At 39.2% G+C, this 20,347-nt stretch overlaps 1 protein-coding gene and 1 long non-coding RNA gene across 2 annotated transcripts in view; one reads left to right on the top strand and one right to left on the bottom strand.

Annotated features, from left to right (window-relative positions):
• SLC49A4 (solute carrier family 49 member 4) overlaps positions 1-20,347 on the top strand; it is a 70,659-nt gene that overhangs the window by 27,758 nt on the left and 22,554 nt on the right. The window contains exons 3-6 of the mRNA XM_009087837.4: positions 4,950-5,212; positions 10,693-10,822; positions 15,831-15,939; positions 16,564-16,631. Of these exons, the coding sequence (XP_009086085.2) occupies positions 4,950-5,212; positions 10,693-10,822; positions 15,831-15,939; positions 16,564-16,631 (570 nt within the window). The remainder of the gene's footprint in view (positions 1-4,949; positions 5,213-10,692; positions 10,823-15,830; positions 15,940-16,563; positions 16,632-20,347) is intronic.
• LOC115485583 (uncharacterized) lies at positions 3,832-5,023 on the bottom strand. The gene is made up of 2 exons (XR_003946336.2): positions 4,875-5,023; positions 3,832-4,273 (listed from the first exon to the last, which is right to left on the bottom strand). It is a non-coding gene; the product is annotated as an uncharacterized LOC115485583 (long non-coding RNA).

Here is a 20,347-nt window from a genome sequence, read left to right as displayed (position 1 = left end):
GCCATTTTTCCCCCCTCTGAGAACAGAAACTAATGAGATTTTCTTTCATTTAAAATTCTCCTAAGTCCAGGCATTAGACAGTGGTAGGAACACTAAATGTCTGGATTTTTTACCTAGAAAAACCACTTATGTAACACACAGCTTTTAAATAGCTTAACAAATCCAGTACCTGATGTGACTGTGACCATGCATGCAAAGTTTCAACTTGTACAAGGAGAAAAAGAAAAATAAAGCCGACTGTAAATGGAATTGCTTTCCCATCTTAACTGTATGGTATTATCATCAGTCACTAGAACCTTTTTCCAGTGTAATCTCAGTTTTTTCATACCCAGTTTGCTCAGGTATATTGTAATTCCAGCATTTATAGCCTTACATGGTTTTCTTTGTTGCTGCCTGTTAGGATATTTCAACAGTGACTGCAAGAAGTGAGTAAGGAAGGTAGAGCCAGGTCAGTTCCTGATACTAGTATCAAGTCTTCTCAGGGAAGTGGTGAAACTGCATAATTAAAGTTATTTATAATGTGACTTGATAAAAAAAAAATTGGGAAAGATGTGACAGTATAGTACAATAAGAGTTTTTCTTCTCTAATTTCTATTGCTGTATTGGAACTGTCCCTTGTACTATATTTTTGTAGTTCAGAGGCCAGTTCAGGAACAGAAGTGATCTTTATCTTGTGCAAAAATGTCTGTGTTTGTCCATATGTGTATTTTCTTAGACACATAATGTAAATATGTAAGTTACTCATTACTGTGATGCTCTGCCGTGTGATATTTCACACTACCATTTACCATCAGTCCTCAAATATTTATTTTTTTTCTTTAAAAGGGCTCATACAGGGCTCACGCTCAATTGCAAATTACAAGTTTGGCAGAGCACATCAATTCGTTAGTAGGGAGATGTGCAAAAACCTTGACATACCAAAATGAGTCCTGACCTGGTCACTGAGACAGTTAGAAACAAAATATTTTACATAGATGTTTACTTCCCCAATTTTGCTTTAAGCTACAGTCATCAATTATTTTGTTAAGTTGAGAATGAATTTCTGGTGTAACTTTTTTTCCAATTTTCTCTTTCATGATTGTGATTAAAAAGCCTTCTGCTCGTGTTATTTTCTGTCATTTGACCTCAATAGCTTTCTACTTTTTGATACATGAAAATAATTAAATTATGATTGGATAAATAACACATCTGAAAACAGCACTGGGAAAATAACAGATGAACATTACACTTGATAGTGCAATGAGGCTGAGAAATGTTTTTCCATCTGGGTAAGATCGTGAGCTAAAGTTATCTTTTCATCCCTTTCCTCAGGAAAGGGAAAACTTGTGCAGAATGAAATTGGAATAGTGATGGAGAAAAGGCAGTTCCTCTTTGCACCTTTCCAGTAGCAGAAACAAGAAGAAAATCAGGGGATAACAGAAACAAACCTCTCTTGGTCTTGGAGCAATTTTTAGCACTGATGGTGTACGAGAGGAGACTCACAGGCTATGAGACCAAAATCTATTGCAGTGCTGATAAGATGTTGTAACAAACAGCAAAAAGCCACCAATACTGTTATGTTCATATTTTTCTGTCAGGTGGAGCAGCTGCTACATACATCTCCCAGAGCAGCAGCTTAGTAAATGCTCTGAATTGCATTTTGAATCTCTCATCCCTGCCTCTCTGGGGAAATGAGTTAAGGATGTGCAGAAGAACCATGCAAATAATCTTTTTCTCAGGAAAAAGTAGCTTAATTCAAGTCAGTATTTAAAAAGAGATAAAATAGGGTTTAAGCTGTTATCATATGCAGAGATACTTGAGGTAGTAGTCTGTCTATTGATGGCAATTTAGTCTGAAAATAGTGTTTAATAACTCAAATAAGTTGGACTTGAGAAATTAAACAATATGAAGATAAGAGTTGCTCTACCCTGGATGATAATATGAAGCTTGGTAAATGCCAAAACCACAAATCTGTCTGAACAGAGCACACCAGGCAGGAAAAGGGTGGAGAGACAGCAGCCAGGAAAACACCAACAGAGTGTTTGAGAGAGGCAAAATTGGCTCACCCTGTGAAAAAAAAAACCCAACAAATCCAAAACAACAAAGACAAAAAGCTAATATAGAATTAAAATTCTGGATTAAGTTGCTACTTTCTCCCTTGGGATCTGCAAAGTAAAATGAACATTTGTTGCTCCCTTTGAGTATGATTGGTTATAGAGCTTTATTCAGATGATGGAGTTTGATAGGCATAATCTTAAATCTGAAGTACATGGCAAGAACATGTAATCTTCAAAATATATAAATTTGGGCTTTTGTTTGATGGTTTATTTAGAGTTTTTTGTACAAAACTTTTCTTCTTCTGTCAGATGAAGTGCCTACATGACCACAGATGCTGCAGAACTATTGTACTATTTTCTGATTTTACTGAGTTTTATTTGCCTTTGGGATGACTACAGAGGAGGCATATTTGGATTAAACCAATAATACCAGAGTGGTGTCTGTGAACAGAAGTGGTAGTACACGTAAAGCTATAAAGGTTATTTTGTGGAGACACAGTTTGGAACAGGAGGAAATACTAAAATAAAATCATTATATGTTGCAGTAGTTATCTCACTTGCTACTGAAATGCAGTTGTTTCTGGGGATGTGCTGTAGCTCTGCAAATACCCTGGAACATTTTAGAAGTTTGACAATAACTGCAGTGACATAAGTAGAATGAAAATACCAAAGTGCAAAAGAATACCTTGGTTTGTCCCAAATATACTGGAGAGTAACCATGGGATATTGATGGATATTGATGTAATGTATCCTCCAGAAAAATACCAGAGCATTGTTTATATAGAACTTTTTCTTTATTTAAAACAAGTTCATTTTAGTTTAGTGTGTGTGAGAGAGTTTAACAAGCATTGACAAGGCCTGACCATGCCTTGGTGATGTCCATCTGAAGCACATCATCAACACCAGTAATGAAATCTGTCATTTCTGTGTGAGGATTTAAAAACATCCAAAACCATTGAATTGCTTATAAGTAAGAGTGGATATTATTTCTGTCCTAGCTCAGAAAGAGTTGCCTTTAGATGATATATAATAATGCTTCTTTTTTGTATTTTTATAAATTTTGTTTAAAAATTTAATTTCCAATCCACTGAGAATCAATAGCGTCTATTCCTTTCTATTGCAATCTATCTTGTTAATTCCATAAAGAATCTGTAGGCATTTCTTTTGCATATTGTGTTCCTTTGTGTGCTTTAAAAACTCCTGCTACACTGTATATTCAGCCATTTGTGGCTTGAAACACTGCCTAAATGCTGGCTTATGTTTCCCCATTTTCAAGATGGAGCTTTTTATGTCTCACAACTCAAATCTTGCAGCAATAACACTGAGTTCCTGCTATGGCTAGAAAAACACCACCCATTTGAAAATATCATCTGCCACCATTTTATTGCACAATGAATAGATTTACATTGGAGGGTTGCAGTATCTCATGTGACTCTCTAGCTGTGTTTTAGACATGAAGTTTTTATATAAATTCTGAAATTGTTTTACATTCTATGGCTGATTACTTTTTTGAAAAGTCACCGTGGAAGATTTTTGACTGAATTCCATACGTAGGAGACTTCAAAAAGTCCTTTCTGTATTTGTTCATTGTACTAATATTAAGCCAAACTTTGCAGAGACTTCAGTGCTTGGAAGTACTATCTCTGTTCTGTCACCAGCCTTATCTGTTAAATCCCAATGAGTGTGAAAAATGAGAAAAATCTGGGTTTACTTGGCTGTTTCAGCAGTATGTTGAGAATGGCCAGATTGCTGCAGAAGACGACTCTCTTGGAAACCCTAACAGCCCTGCCTTCTCATCTGTAGGCACATAGAGCTCATCTGAGTGTGTAAATAAAAATAAATAATGCAGTGAAAAAATATGCAGAGTGTTTTGCTGAAGTGTTTCAATTTTGGATTTGCCATAACTAATTGAAATCTTCTGTTGGGATTTATGCAGGCACGAGGGTCAGTCAGGCTTACAATGTTTGAAATTTAAAGCTTTTCTCCTACTACACCTTTTCTACTTTTATCTCCTGTCATGATACCTTTTTGCTGCAAAGAAGGTCCCTTTTATTCCCTTTTCCTTTTCTGCTTTGAAGAGAACATTTACTTCTCTTTTTATATGAGGTAATGAGATCAGAGTAGCTCCAGATTCTTTAAATCAATCTAATTTGGCTTCTTTTGGTGAATAGAATATCCTTCTTTTGCACAGGCCTTTCATTTCTTTGTGCAGCAGCTCCATCTCCAGCACTAGGTACCTGTGAAAAATGCATATTTTATGATTGGCTTTTCGCAAATATTAAAATGAATATTATATGTGCGATGTTAGAAAGTTATGCTGTATTAATTTTCTTAAGTAGTGTGTTAAATATAATTTTGGGTTATAACATAATATTAAAATAGAAACTATGAGTATAAGATAGTTTTTTAAAGAAAGGATTTGCAGTGAGATAGCAGCCACAGGACACCTAAATCTTTCAGAGAAAAAGAATTTATTTTCTTATCAGAAAAAACTAACTTCTTCCCACCTCGTTCAGCCGTGAAGATGCCGTTTAGAGGAAGAAGTTGACGATGACCAGACAGAATCCTGTGTTTGAATGGAATTTATGCATCATGTATGGGATGTATGAATATGCAACAGGCTGTTGTTTTTAAGGGTTAATCCTTTGCTAACGTATGTTATTTTTCGGGTTTGTGCTGCCAAGAAAAAGGTACCTGGACGTCCGTAACTGTTTCTATTGTCTCATATTGTCCTAATCCAAATTGTCCAAGTTATTTATATTACTATTTTTATAACCATTTTATTACTACTAATCTTCTAAAATTTTAAAAACAAGTGATTGGCGTTTTTCACAGTACCTCAGGTGCCTTTTTAATCAAGAAGCCCCAGCGAGCGGTTCTCACGCAGACGCGGCGGTCTGTTCTGTCTTGCAGGCTGATCCACGGCGGGCAGCTGTTGAACGGGCTGGCGGGGCCCACGGTGATGAACGCCGCTCCCTTCCTTTCCACCACCTGGTTCTCCCCGGACGAGCGCGCCACGGCCACGGCCATCGCCTCGCTGCTCAACTACCTGGGCTCCGCCGCCGCCTTCCTGGTGGGGCCGCTGGTGGTGCCGCCTCCCAACGGCACGGCTCAGCTGGCGGCGCCCAGCAACACCCAGCACATCAAGGACCGCATCGAGGCCGTGCTCTATGCAGGTGCGGGGCAAGCAGCGCCTAAAACCACCAAATGTGCATGCTTTCCTTCGTGCTTGGTGCTTGAGAACCACTACCCTCTAGTGGCTGGTTTGCACAGGATCTAGTCTGTGCCTAGAAGAAGATAATTAAGTCAGGAGGATTAATTTTTTTAAATAGCCTTTAGTACAGACTGACTTGAAAAGAAGTAGTTCAGTTGTTTGGATCAGCTGATCTTGGGAGAATGTCTTGGAGTTTCCCTGAGCTTCAAAACTGGTTTTTGCTTATTGAATTTTCATTAAAAATATGTTTTCCATGACAAGTTTGGTTTCTTCTACTGTTCCTGTAAGGATGGAAATTCAATAGTCTTTTAGCTTGAAATTCTATTCTGCATTAACTGAGCCTTAATTTATGACCTGCATGTGCCTTTCAAATGTGATTAGATAATTAGTATTTCAGAATCTACAGAATCAGAAACATTGAAATTAAAACATGATAGATTTTGGTTTTCGCTAAAACCACGTAATTCTTACCGGTGAGTAATTTCAATGAAGTGACAACAGTTTAGTGGAAAAAATCACTGATATAAAATTCACCTGATAAAACTTGGGTTTTATATTCTTGCTCTTTTTATTACAATGGCTTCTATGCTTCTTCCTGTCACTTGGAAAAATTAGCAGCAAACTTTAAGGAAACAGAATTGGTTAAGTGGTTAAAGTGTCTACATTCTAATTTTTAGTGAATATAAATTGGTACAGCATTAAGAGTTGCACATGTGATAGGGGTTTTCCCCTCTTATAATTGCATCCTCTGAAATCCAGCCAGGAGTTAGTCCTTAGTGTTCCAGAAGTCCTACATATATATACTGTGTAGTTTATGTGGAGGTTTACTGGATTGAGTTAGCTGTTTGTGATCATTTATTCCTGGATGCTATCCTTATGGAAATTTGTCAAGTTAATATTCCTGTTGGGTGAGGGCCACTTTAATGTTTGTTTTAAAGAAAGTGCAATAGAATTTGGATCATGACTTCAGCAAGTATTTTTGAGTAAGCTACTTTTTACTGGACTCAAATGGAACAACAAGGAAATTCAGGTTTGGCTAAGCCTTTTTCACAAGTAAAAATGGTGTTAGGTTCTGAAAATCTCGTGGCAGATGAAAATGTCTGGTGTGAAAGAAGGAAAAATGAAAGCAAGTCAGGTTTTGTCCTGAGGAGCAGTAGATAAGGGGAGGAAAACCTTAGCAATTTGAGAAGTGCTTTAGCTCTCCCTCCACAGATTTACCATGGAGAGGGAAGAATTCATCTGCCTAAGGAAATACTGTGCTGTGCTTGAAACCACTGTTTGGAGTCTGGTAGCAGTAGAAATGTTGCCTTCAGCAGTGCATTAGATTCCCTTTCTTTTCTGTTTTCTTTCGTGAGGTTTTCCTAAGCATTTTCCTCAGAAACAGGGATGGATGTTGCCACCAACATTCTGCCTCACATCTCAGCATGGCTCTTTCTACCTTTCTGATCTGGCAAGGGTGTGGGAACACCCTTGTAGACCTATTTGGGATCACTGGTCCCAGCAGGTGATGATTCTACAGCAGCTCTTCAGCTTCCTAGGAATTGTGTTTTGTGGGGCATCTGTATTTCTCACTCAGTATTTGAAAGTGCTTTGAAGAGAGATAGTTTCTTTGTGCTGGTGTTTGTGTCCTATGGGATGTGTATTTTCAGGAGCTGCAAACCCTGTAGCTGTTCAGACAATGACAGAGCGTTGCTTTGTGAACATTGCTGGCCTGCAGTGAATCACAGTAATGATGGAAAACCTCCAACTGGTTTAAAATTGCAAAGAACTGTCAAAGAGGAGTTTGCTTTAAATCCCTCATGGGATTTGTTCTGTCTCAGCTTAGCCCTGTTTCCCTGGAGAGCTGAAGGCACAAGGTTCCTTCTGGCTGCTTCCCTGTGCTCTCTTGTGCCCTGTGGGGTCCAGAGGTGGAAGGACAGCTGCTTCATGGTGGGTAACCGTGAACAGACAGCTCTGTTCACCTGTGGGACAAAAAATACCTGGTAGGTGTTGTAGGGTGCTGTTTGTCCCCTTAAACAACTGTGCAGAAAACTAGGCTCAAATTGACTTCACAGATTAGAAGTAAAGGTTTTGCAGAATGTAGAAGAACAAGAAGCTGGACCCAAATGTCCCACTTCCCCACTTGTTCAGCCAGTGTGGTCAGGTTTGGTATGACTTGTTCTTTCAGATACTATGGGAAAGCCAGTTTCACAGGGTAAGCACTCTGCATTTCTAATAAGCTTGTTGCTTTTGTGTGAGCTAGCATTAAATAAGCAGCCTCCAAAAGTTAGATGATGTCTTTTAAAAGACAGTAACGATGTGAATTGTTAACTTGGGATCAGTAGTGTGCCAACAGTGTGCAAATTTTCCAAGGACTTAAGCTCAAACATGATTACAAAGCAATTGCTTATAAACCCATTCTGAAATTGCTCTGTTAACTCCAGTCTCTTCTGTGTTTTAATAAATTGCTGTTTCTTTATCTCAGACACGGACTCAGAGCTCAGCTGAATTGCCACAGCCTCTTTCTGTGTCGTCTGTGTTGCTGCACATTCTGGTTCACAGCTCAAGTAGTATGGATGTAGCAAATCAGGATTGAATTGTATTACCTGAATTGTGTAAGGAAATGAATTATTCCAGACTGCAGCCAGAGCTTTTAGCCTTGTGCTTTCCTAAACATCAATGTAAAATTATTATTTGTTAAAAAAAAAAAAAAGAGGGTATGTGTGTAAGGGGCCCTCATGCACCCTGGAATATTCCCACAGGACAAGGTGGGGAGGAGGGTTTCTGGAATTGAAAATGTTTTTGTGCTATGAGTAGCCTGTCTGAAGGAAAAATACTTTGTTATCAAGGAGTCTTGAACCTCTTTTTTTTTTCCTTCCTTTCTTTTTTTTTTTTTTTTTCTGGTCTGTTGGGGGTTTACACAAGCATCCTGGTGCCTGCTTCCTGGGCTGAGATGCGGGCATCTCTCACATCACAAGTTGCTGTGGTGTGGTACCCAGCTTTTGTGAAGCATTCCAGTTTCACTCCTCAACAAGTACACAGATGTGCACATATCTTTGCCTTTGCACACTAATTTATGAGTTGCCCCATTTCATGTGCTTTGCCTTGTTTGAGAGTATTCATTGCACTTTTGAGAAGCTGGCAGCTTCTAAAGAGCCTCTCTCTTGTGACTGCAGCTCCCTCGTTCTCAGCATTGACCTATTTCTTACCCTCTCAATTTTGCTTACTTTCCCTCACTACTTACCTGCCCAGGAAAAGTTTCAGATTGTATTCCTCTTCCTCTAGTCTGGTAAATTAAATGATGGAAATAAGGGTGTGGGTTTCCTATTAAGGAAGGATTTCAATATGTAAGAAATCAGATGTGTTTGGCAGTACCTGGACTTTTGATAGAGGTGTAAGTATTGTATACAAAGCTAAGATGGCACTAAAACTCATATTCTTCAACAGAGGAAGATGCTTTTATTTCCACAGTGAATTTGTCACTTTTCATTTGGGCATAGGGCTGAGCTATCTGGGCAAATTTGTTAGCCTGCAAAGTATAACACTGGGAAATATTAAAGAGTTGCAAGAAGGTACTACAAGGACAGCACTCTGAACTTAGTAATTTAAAAAAAAAAAAAAAAAAAAAAAGAGAGTTACTGTACTGCTCCTACTACAGCAATTTGACTGGTAGAAATCTTGAGGCAGTGTATAGATGAGACCCCAGATGGACACCTGTTAGGAAATATTTCTATGATTTAAATATTTCTGTGAATCTGCAGAATAAAAACCTGGCCTTTCCCCTTATAGCATTGCAGTATGTCAGTTAAATACTAAGTACCTTGGACAAAATTGATGGGATTGTGTGATCACATTCTTGATTGGCTATACCTGTCTGCAGTCTTAAATCTTCCTTTAATATGTGATTAAAATCTGTGTAATATGTATATCTAAAAACCTATATGTAGACTAGAGGCAGGAGGTGGGGGAATAAACAGCTTTTACTAAAGAACTGTCTAGAATCATCCTGTAGTGACAGAGCATCTCATCCCTTTCTTGGGTCTGGGGTGATCAGTTACTGCCAGTTCTTTATTCACTGCTCATGGTCTCCAAAACAATGTGTACAGAGATAGAAATTCATCTATTTTCTGAAGAGCAGAGTAGTGAGAAGATCTAGTTTAAGTGCCCTTGGCCCTTGAAACATGCAGTTACACCACAGCAGGAAAAGAGACACCACGTAATTCAAAATGAGTCCTTTAGTATTTGATGATGAAAAATGGCATTGTCACACTCCCGATATGCCTTTTTTCCCATATGCCAAATAGAAGCATTCATTTCCCTCCTCCATCTCCAGCTGATCCATTTAGACTCTGAGTGTTATTTACTTTTAAGTTTCCTGAATTTATTTTCTTCTAGTTTAGCAGAAGACCTGGCAAAGTGCCATGTTCATATTGATTTATTAAAAAAGAGAAGAAAAAAAAGAAAATTAAGGCAATTGAGTATCTAGCTCTGCTGGAATTTATTTGTGCTGTCAGTGAACACTTCTTTGTTATAAGATCACAAGTTCTTTTAAGATAACACACTTCAGCTATACATTTTTCTCTCTATCAGCAAAGAATCTTGTTTTCAAAGGCAATAGGAGAAGTACTGGGATTGAGGACTGTGGAGAACATGATATACATTGTAAAGGGCCTGTAAAACAAATTAATTAGACTGACTGTGGGTAGAGTTATTTCTCTTCAGAGTGTCTGCTCATGGGACTTGGTGTTTTCTGTGAAGTGCTCATCACTTCTCAAGCTCAGGTCCAAACTTCTGCTCTGAAATTTTTCAAAGATTTGGAATTCCTGCTGCTAAACAAGCAGAGCATGCACAAACAGCTGTATTCTTTCTTTTTCCCCCTCTTACCTGTACTTTTTCTATTCACAAGCCATGGCTGCTTCTTCTCTTCGTTCTTTATATTCTGTTGCCGTGTAGTACTGTTTGTGTTGGAACGGCTGCCTTGCTTGACCTTTTGTTTGCCTTCATCATCTTGTGCAATGAATAATTGTTATTCCATGCCCTGGGGCTTCCCCAGTCCCATCTGTTTCAAGTCTCTAGCATGCTGTTACCTGCACTGAGTTACTTCCATCGAAAGGAAACGTGGCCAAATCCTCATATTGTGGTTTTGGTTCTCTCTGAAGAGAAAAAGGAAAAGCTTTCCTTTTGCTTCACTCAGTTCTCTGTGTGTGAGCCTTGTTCTCTGCAGCACCTATCACTAGAATGGACTGCCAGTCTCACTAATTCTCCATCTCAATTTGAAATCTTGTTTGGGGAAGGAGAAAGAAATTCCTCTTTCAGGTTACAGAATTCTGTTGTCAGGAGCAGTCAAGCAATTGTGATGGGATTTATGTCTCAGAGGCTGGCTGATAACAGCACTGCAGTGAAATAAGTCTTTCAATGCTAACATCTGTTCTTGGTTTTGTTTTTCTTTGCCCTCTTGTTTAGAATTTGGAATGGTTTCCCTGATATTTTCTGCAGCGTTGGCCTACTTCCCCTCGCGCCCTCCATTCCCCCCCAGCGTGGCTGCAGCGAGCCAGCGGCTCAGCTACAGGAGAAGTTTTTGCAGACTCTTAAGGTAGGACCTCATTGGGTTTCCACTTCAAAGCAGATCAGTGCCTAAGTAAATAAAAACAAGTGTGCTTTAATCTTCTCATTGAGCAAACAAGTTGGTTTGTAGTACTTTTAAACAAAATAAAATTAAATATTAATGTCAAGACATAAAAGGATGCTAACTGCTAAAGAGCAGACATTAAATTTTAAACTACTGTGTTTATCTCCACTCTTCATGCCAATCCTTCAGCACCAGCAGTGCTTTAGTCATCCTGTTAGCATGGCTTTTCTTATGCAATGCTTCTGTTACATCAGGTTATACAAGATTGTTAAAAGTGAGCAGTGAGAAAACAGTGAATAACACTGGGAAAAAGTAACTTCTAAGTAGTTTTTTTCTGTGCTTATTATATTGGAATGAATTTGGGGTTTACTTGTCTTTTGAAGGATTATTCAGCTTTCATTCAACCGTAGAAGCAATGAACTATCTAAAACTGTTATATGATCTATTAAATCTCATTAATTGTATGTTAAAATACAAAGTGGGAATAGGAAAAATGTCTTGAGGTGTGTTTCTGGATAGGCTCAAAGGTGAGCCAGCTTGCTTTGAATTTTTAGGTTAAATAAAAAGAGAGGTTATAAAGAAAGTGACAGTATTTCAACTTCTCCCTCTTGGGTTCTTTTGGTAAGACACAGTCCCACTTCCCCCAGTGTTTGTACAGTGTCTTGTGCAATGTAAATATGATCTGAGAGGAGCAGCTAAAGCAAATGTAATATTAAGGGTGAATAATTGTGAAGGCCCATGCCCTGTAGATGATACTGCACAGAGGAGCTTCTGGGGCAAAGAAGAGCTGCTCCCCTGGTACAGAATATGACTGACCTCACTGGGAAGCTTCTGACTCTTGCTGTAATTGTTGAGTGATGTAGGAGCTGAATCTGCATATAAAGGGTTGCTTGAAGCTCCATAATTGTGCAGCTTTAGACATTTTGTTACTACAGGCCTATTGTGGGCTGTACTTTCAATAATTGTATTTAGAGGCAGTGAAAACAACTCATCCCTTGTCACTGGGTTTTCTTCTGTTTTTGGAGGCTTTTTTTTTCGTTTGGGGGAGTAAATAGTTGGCAAGATGCTTAATCCTGTGTGTTCATCCTGGAGCAGGCTGGCACTCAGGAGGTGTGAGTACAGCTGGGTGGTTAGTCTGCTAAGTGACCTATTCAGGGTACTAAAAAATAGCAGTTCCCTTAAGGACACTTATCACACCCAATAATGCTGTTCTGCACCCAAGCTGATGTGCTGTTAGACCCTGCCTGAGGGCTGTGTTGTAAAAATGTTGCTGTTGAACAGAAATCCAAACAGCAACTGGCTTCGCAGGTGAAATATAAAATTTTAGTTGACAGTGCTCCATTTGGGAGTTTTATAACCATTAGATTCCATGTTCAAAGTGTTGTAAACAGTGGACCTGAGACACTGGTAAGGTCAGGATGTAAATAGCAAAGCTGGCTTACTGTTAACAATAACCAATGAAACTTAAGAAAACAAACTGGACTTTTCAATAATGAATATAGTTTACAGTGTCTCCAAGAACCAAGAGGGCTTTTTTAAAATGTGGACAGGTAGATAACTAAATCTCTCTTGCCTCGGGTCTTGCATTCTTCCATGCTACCCTTTATCAAAGGCACTTTTTCATTCCTCTGTACATGAAACAATCAACAGTTCATCATCAAACCCACTTATCTTGGGGAGCTGTTCAGTAACAATCTGTCATGCAAGGGAGTTTTATAAAAGAAAATGGTATCTGCCATGCTTCAAGAGAAATCCATCATCTGCTTCATTAGGCTTCTAAGCTCTGTTGCCTGACTAATCTAGGCTTCATCTTGGTTTAGAGAGACTTTCTTTAGACTTGGTGGTGTGGACTGAAGGTAACCAGCAGTTGAGTACTAAGAAATCATTATTTCCTTTAACTGTAGACTTACCCTTTGGTGTAAGAATGTGTGTAAGGCATTCAGGATGTGTGTGAGCTGGTGGGCTGACCCAGCAACGCACCAGATACAAGCATGAGAACTGACATGTTCATAATTTTCTTGTCTTCTCCACCAAACTGCAGTTTTATTACTTCAAAATAAAGCAACATAGCATAACTTTACCACTGAAGTCACTGACCTTTTCTCCTTGGACCCCGAGGGGATCTGTCACATCCTTGCAACTCCCACCCTCCTTCATGCCTTCAGGTCCTTTGGCAAGTCTTCTACATGAGGTGCTTCTTGCAGAGTTATTACACCATCAACAGAGGACAACCATCCCCTGTGAGCCCTTTTTGGGGGACTTTCTTAGGACCTTGATTCTTCTGATTTGGAGGCTTCCTCCTTCTGACAGATTGTAACAATTAGTTGATGTCTCATTATCTCCTGATACCAGCTCTCTCAGTCTGCAGTGGGAGACAACAGATTGATCGTGGATTGGGAGCTAAGCCCAAATCTTTTAACAGTCTATCACACACTGTGACAAGTGTAGTTTGAATTTCCATTAGAAAATGTGTGGTGCCCTGTCTCAGTTTCTTGGGTGAAGCAAATATGACTTGTTTTTATTTCCCCAGTTCAGGATATTCCACAAACTTCAATGGAAAAAATTCTAGTACAAGTAAATGTATTAGAAACATTGAAACCAGCGTTAAAACAAATGTGTTGTGATTTTTGTTTTGAAGTAATAAGATACTTTTAGCCAGTTACATGTCTTTTGTATTTTCTAGGGACTATGTAAGCAATTTTGAAATTTTGTATCAGGGGTTTTATGCATCATTATTGCTTTAATGACACTTTCATCAACAACATCATCCAGTAATGGAAGCTGCTCAGAATGTGCCTGATGTTAATAGGCACTGTCAAAGTTACTCTGAAAACGATGACTGACTTTGATGGGGCTCCCCTCTGAACCAGCCTGTCTTACAGATTCTAGTGGCGTTAGGTTTCATATCCCAGCAGAATGGTTTAACAGGGAGGCTAATTCTGATATCCTGTCATTGTTGATAGGATGGAAAACAGTGTGGGTTCAACAGCTGATGGTGTGACAGACAGCACATTTTTCTACTTTCAGTGGAGCAATTGCAAAATTGCAAAAGCTGCGCACAAGTGACTGGAGCCATGAAAAGTGGAGCTGCTACTGAAGATGTGTGTTTGGAATGGCTTTAGCCAGCACGAGGTATTGCTGGGCAAGGGGGCAGACTGGCACCTGGTGATCAGTATCTCTGTCACTGCCAGGCTCCCTTTCTCCTGGTCACCTTCCTTGTTGTGGAGACCAGGCAGGGGAGAAGGCTCTGTCCCTGGAGATTGTCACCATGCAGAGCTGTTACTGTAGGATTGGTACTAGGGGTTGGATGTGGCACAGAGCAGCTATCCCACATCACAGTCTGTCTTGTTGCTTGAGTGACACAAAACAAATACCGCACAGAAAACACTGCTCAAGTAAAGGACAAAGTTCTCCCTCAAAAGTAGCTCATTAATGAAGTTGAGGTACAGATAGCCAAAGATTTTGAATATTCAGCAAGTGTTATTTCAGAGCACTGCATTCAGACTTATTTCCTCCTAGCAGTCTACAATATGGTTCTATAAGGTCCATGCAAAATTCCCTTTTATTTTATTTGACATATGTTGAAATGGCTTTCACATGGATAGTATTAAATAACATCAAATGCCAAGGTGATACAAGATAGACTAGGATAAGAGTATGGCATTCTTAAAAAAGGAGAAAAGTTGTCAGGATGAGAGTAGCATTCAGAGAAATATAACTAATGTGTAGAAGAGCTGAAAGTTTGAGTGTTGTTTTTCTTTGCATTAAAAGATAAATCTGACACGAATGATATTGAAAGCGGAGGATATGTTCATGTGATGGAAATGTGTTATTCAAGAAGAGGATGTGTGGAAAAGAACAGTGCAAAAAGCACTGGCTGCTGCTGTGTTGTGTGTGGAGCATGTAAGGGAGTAAAGCAGCGTAAACTGCAAACTTACAAATGTTTAGGAGAGTAATTGAATCTCTCTCTCCCTCTTGGCTTTTGTAACTGTGTGCTATCAAATTGCCACTGCTTGCCAAGGAACTGGTACTGATCAGGATCAATTTTATATAAATTGTTTGAGACCAGAGGGAGCCATGTTTCGGGTTACACAGACATCCCACGGGATAACCGACCTTGGAATCACCATAAAATCTCTTCAGTTTAAAATATCGCTGTTTCAGATTCCAAAGAATATTTTCTTTCCCATTTGAGACATTTTTGAGGAAAACTTGGATGTCTCTTAGCAAAGATTTCACATTTGTTTTCAGTTACGGTGAGTGGGGAAAATCTTTGGTTAAATTCCTGTTAAGCTCTATACATTGAAGGTGATGATACAGCTTTGACTGTTTCACCTTCACTGAATATTAAAGGCTGAATAATTAGGGGGGAAAGCAAATATGTTGACTATTTAGAGTAGAATATTATATCTGTCTCTGGTTTTTGCCAGTTCAAATTGTCAAAAGTTTCCACTCTTGCAACTGTATCTGCCTCATTTCCAGAGTTTTCCTTGCCTTTCACCAAAATAAAGTGAATTAAAACAGGCTTGGGTTTTTTTTTTTTTGATTTTTTAAGTGCAGTTCAAGAGGGATGAATCTCTGATTTTATTTTTGAAATAAGCTTTTAATCTTTTAAATTAGTGCTTATTATTCTTAACATACACTTAGGCTAAGTAGGTTGCCCATGCCAATGCGTGGAAGAATTGCTTGCAGAAATGAGAAACATATGAGCCCAGCATGTTACAGAAATCTTTGAACTATGTGGAGAGACTGGTGATTTCTATTATCAGTGCTAAGGTGGTAACATATCAGCCACTAGGAATTCAGTGGCATGGCTGGATACCTTTCTTGTTTCCCCTGGCTCACTCCTGCTTCAGACCTTTGCTATTTTTCTTGGTGGGCAGAATATCTAGGGTGTGATTTACTCTCCTGGCTAATCTTGGTGCAATTTTAAATATAAGCTGAGGCTGATGGCAACATTTTATCTTCACAGCAATTTCCGATTCTTGATGATTGCTTTGGCCTATGCGATACCACTGGGTGTTTTCTCTGGCTGGTCTGGTGTTCTGGATTTGATATTAACACCCATTCATGTAAGCCAGGTAAGAATCTCCTGACTGATAATCAGCAGCTGTTTTGTAAGTGGCATGTTTTTATTTTGCACTAGCATGCAGTTTTATCAGGTTTTTGTGTTTAACATGCTGTTAATACATATGGACCACTTTACTCCCTGAAATTTTAAACAAAGTGAACTGTAGCTTTGGCATCCCAAACTGTCAAAACTCTCCCTGCTGACTCTCCATCAGTGATGAGTGTTTTCAGAACTGTACATGCCTTTTAACAAAAAGGAAGAAGTAGGTAAAAAAATGGGAGTATTGTTGGCTGCTGCATCTCTAATGAAAGAAAATAATGTATTTATGGTAGAAAAGATGAAGTGGGGAGAAGATGATTTCTAAGCTTTTGATAGAGTATTAAAAAAAAACAGAGGACGTTACTCAGATTCCATAAAGAGAGGTCGCATTTAGGGCATAGAGTACTTAGTCTTACTTTCTTGTGGTGAATTTATTTCCTTTCCCACAAAAAGCCTTGCACTCCAGATTATTGTAGAGAGCTGTTGTTAGCAGTTTGGAGCTCCTGCACAACACTTGTTTTGAAAGTAACATCATCTTATTTTCTGAGCTTTAACACATTTCTCTATGTTTTGTTTTGGTTTTTTTCCCTGTCAGGTGGATGCAGGCTGGATTGGATTTTGGTCTATAGTTGGAGGTTGTGTTGTTGGCATAGCAATGGCAAGGTAGGAATAATTACAGGTCCTTCTCCATTTCTTCAACTGTGATTGTCATTTAGGTTATCCTCTTAAGAACAGAACTTGTTTTCTCTCATCTTTCAGAAACTTGAAATGAAAAATTCCTTTTGGGGTTATAATGTGTTTCTAGTAAAGCAATAATTCATACCATGTTAGTGCTTGCTGGGGATTGAGAACTCCACATGCATATACCTGAATTTGGAAGTCAGATTCTTGTTCCTGACAATGGCTTCCTGTATGCTGCTTTTAAAGACGGCTCTGGTGAATTCAGCTGCCTGGTATGAGGGGGGAGAGCCTCATTGTAGCACATTTGGAAAGCATTGAAGAAATTATTTGCTGTTTCCTTCCATTAACACTTTTGGGCATATTGTTTCCCAAAGGGATGTAGGGAATGTAGCACAGGCAACCTACCCACAATAACATTATGTTCCTCCACAGAGAAATTAGTCTAGGCCCATTTTGTGCATGTTACTAGATTCCTGAATAGCCTAACTATTTTCTCCTGTATCCTATGGGCTACAGTATGGGTGTCTGCATACTTTTTGTAAACCCAGCCACAGCTATCTCTGGCCATCATGAAAGCTGATGACATGGGGAGTGGAACAGCAAGAAAAGGATTGCCCTTCCAAAAGGCTGCTGTTTCTCATTCATTGAGGTCCCCTTTAGGAAAAGGGATGGTGGGAGGGAAAAAAAGTCTTTTAGGAGGTACCTGAGCAGTGAGTTTATTATGTGATTAAAACCAATGACATGTTCCCCTTGCTTTGGGATACCTGGGATACCTGAGTGTTGTCCTGGCTTCTCCGTGTCCACTCTTTAGACTCCATGTGCAGATATCTGCAGTTGTTGCATCATCATGGTGTTGTGGATGGAGAGAATGATCTTTTTAGGACTCTCTTTTTTTTCTTTTTGAAACTCTCTTGTTTTCACTAGCTTTGCTTCATCAGAGTACACAGTGTATAAAGAAATGTGAGGTTTCACATCCTGACATTTTGCAGGCTGCCTAGCAACTGCAACAGGGAGAGGGAAAAACTCCTGACCTAGGGAAAAGAAACAAGGGCTTTTCTCCCATCCACTCCTGATGCAGGCCAAAGAACTTTATCTAGCCAAACAAAGTTCATGCCTTGATTTCCTCTAAAAAGAGTTGCTTTTGATTAGCCAGGCTCAGATACAATGTTTTCTCTGTAAGAGAATAGATGTTTAAAAGCAACTGCTGCAAGTGACACAGATGCCATAGGTTGCATGTTGAAGCAGGTAGACTGCCATTTTTCATCATGAGTTAATCTCTAGTATATTTGCAGCATTTCAATGGTAGAGCTTTGAAGCTCACTTAACTTTACTAGGAGAGAATCTGCAAACTCTATGTCAACATGCAAATCTCAGACTTTATGGTAGATTAATTTATTTAATATACTGCCTGGGTTTAGTTTCAGGAAATGCAGGCAGTCCGTTTAACTGCTTCAAAATTGATTTCAAACCTTGTTAAATACCTGTATTTTGTAGCATTTAGTAAATTTAAGAAATACCAACAGTCTGTCTCCAAATATGTCTTTCTAACTTGGGCGATGCACAGTTCAGATGGGAGGGTTTGCATACAGAAAGGAAGGGAGGAGGTGATTTGTCACTTCTGATGGATGACTCTCCTTCCTAGGCCTATTCAGCATTTATCTGTGTAGGGTTGAATCAATGATGAGTCTGACTGTAATCTGCTGAAAGTTGTAATTAGGAAAATTAAGTAATGATTCTTGTCAAAGCTGACAAGTTGATATATTTCAGTCAGAACTGTGATTTGCCAAGCAAGCAGCTCTCTCCCTTAACCACCTCTCAAGAAGCTGTTAGTTTTGGGGTGGATTTTTTTTTCCTTTTTTTTTTTCTTCTGCTAATTTGTTAAAGCAAAATTGGTGCATCTTAGGAATTTGTTCCTTCCATTTTTGTCAATGCAGATTCTATAATTTAGAATTTTTAACAACCTGAACCTTGCCCTGGACCATTAGGTCCTGTACATCACAGTAGGTGTTAAATCATCTGTATTTAAAGTAATGCCCAGTTTGGAAATTTGTTTATCTATCTAATTTTCAAAATGCTGCAAGTTCCTCTCAGCGTTATACATAAATCCTTCTACTCTCCACCCACTGCTGTCCTGATAGCCATGAACTTACATGTTTAGCTAATGTGTTTGATGCATTTTTATCATTGAAAAGCCTGGCCTATTTTGGGCAGCTGGTAGATGCTGTACCCTTTGCTGGCAGCTTTCAAATTCTACTAGTTTGAAGAAAAGCAGTGTCAAAGAGCAGCATTCCTATAATTACATGGAAACATAAATCTATTCCCTTTTCTCAGATTTTAAATTTTTTTTCCCCCCACATTTGCCAAGGATCATAGATATTTCTGAGGTTTTGTCCTCTGCAGCTCAGTTTCAGTTCCTGCTTCTAACCTGCAGTGTAGTCAAAATGCTGAAACTTTATGGCATGGTGATAATTTCCTTAGCAACAGACAGTGTTGTCAGCAGTGCAGGTTTGTGATTTTAACTGTGGGATACAACCTTGGGCTGGATCTGCTGGGAGGCTGAAGACTGTTACCAGCAGTAGGCTCAGAGGTGTGTGTCTGGCAAAGTGTACACCTTCTCCCCTGTTGTGCCTACTTCTTTAGCAGTTGCAGGCAACCCCTTACGTGCCAGATGATGTAGAAGGATTTATACAGAGCAAAGGTTTGAAATCAGGTACAGGATCTGAGGATAAAAGTAATTTCTCATATTTTTTGATTAAAGCAAGTATTATGAAGAGTATACTAGATTTACAGTCTTCTTTATTCTCCTGTAACCAGACAAGAAACAGAAGTCCTTCAATTACCAAGTTCAGACTAGGTTATTAGTCATCTTTTTTCAATAATTTCTATTGCTGGCTGAATCCAATAGCTAAATAAACCTTTACTTTGGGGTACATTTGACCCTTTTGGAGTTCTGTGATATCTGAGAGAGCTTTGGAGCACACTGCTACCCAAAAATGGGATCCTTGTGTCAGGAAGAGTGGCAGCTGCTTGCAAAAGGTAGGTATTTTCTCCACTTAGCTGTCATGAGTGGATTAGATGCATATCAGCCTCCCATCCCCACATATCCTAGGTGGTGGGACTGAGACCAAGGATCCTTTAGAGATCACCCCCAGGCCTGTAGTCTGTGAATGTCCCTCCCAAAAGGCTGATATTGCTCCCGTTGTTTCATTAGACAGGATCCACGTCACTGCCCTTGCCTGTAAGGACAGTGATGTTGTCTGCCAGCAGGCAAAGCGGGAGTCTCTGTGGAATAAGCTGGAAGTTTACACTTCGAGATGCTTCTGCAAAGCTTTTAAAATTGCTGATTTTGACCCTAGTGATCCCAAAGAATAATTAAAGAAATTCACTGGCAAACCAGTGAGGCGATCCTGGCTCCTCGATTGGATTGTCAGAAAAAAAGTCCACCAGTAGCAGCTGACCTCTGGCTATTGGAGATGAATGCATAAGCCACTTGAACACTGCAGTCATAAACTTCTCAGATTATATGCAGCATTGATCTCCCACTACTGCTTATTGAATTGCTCACTGCTAAATTCAGTGTGGAATTCAGGCATGGGGAGAATCAAAATACAAGGAAAGAAGTTGGTTTGTGGGAGCAGAGAGTGTTTGAGTGCATTACTCCTACATCTCATATGCTATATTTGGAAGTTCTCAAAATT

This window comes from Serinus canaria, chromosome 7, assembly GCF_022539315.1.
Source record: "Serinus canaria isolate serCan28SL12 chromosome 7, serCan2020, whole genome shotgun sequence".
NCBI classification, from domain to species: domain Eukaryota; kingdom Metazoa; phylum Chordata; class Aves; order Passeriformes; family Fringillidae; genus Serinus; species Serinus canaria.
Note: the sequence above shows the minus strand (reverse complement) of the source record. Positions and strands in the feature narration are given on the sequence as shown.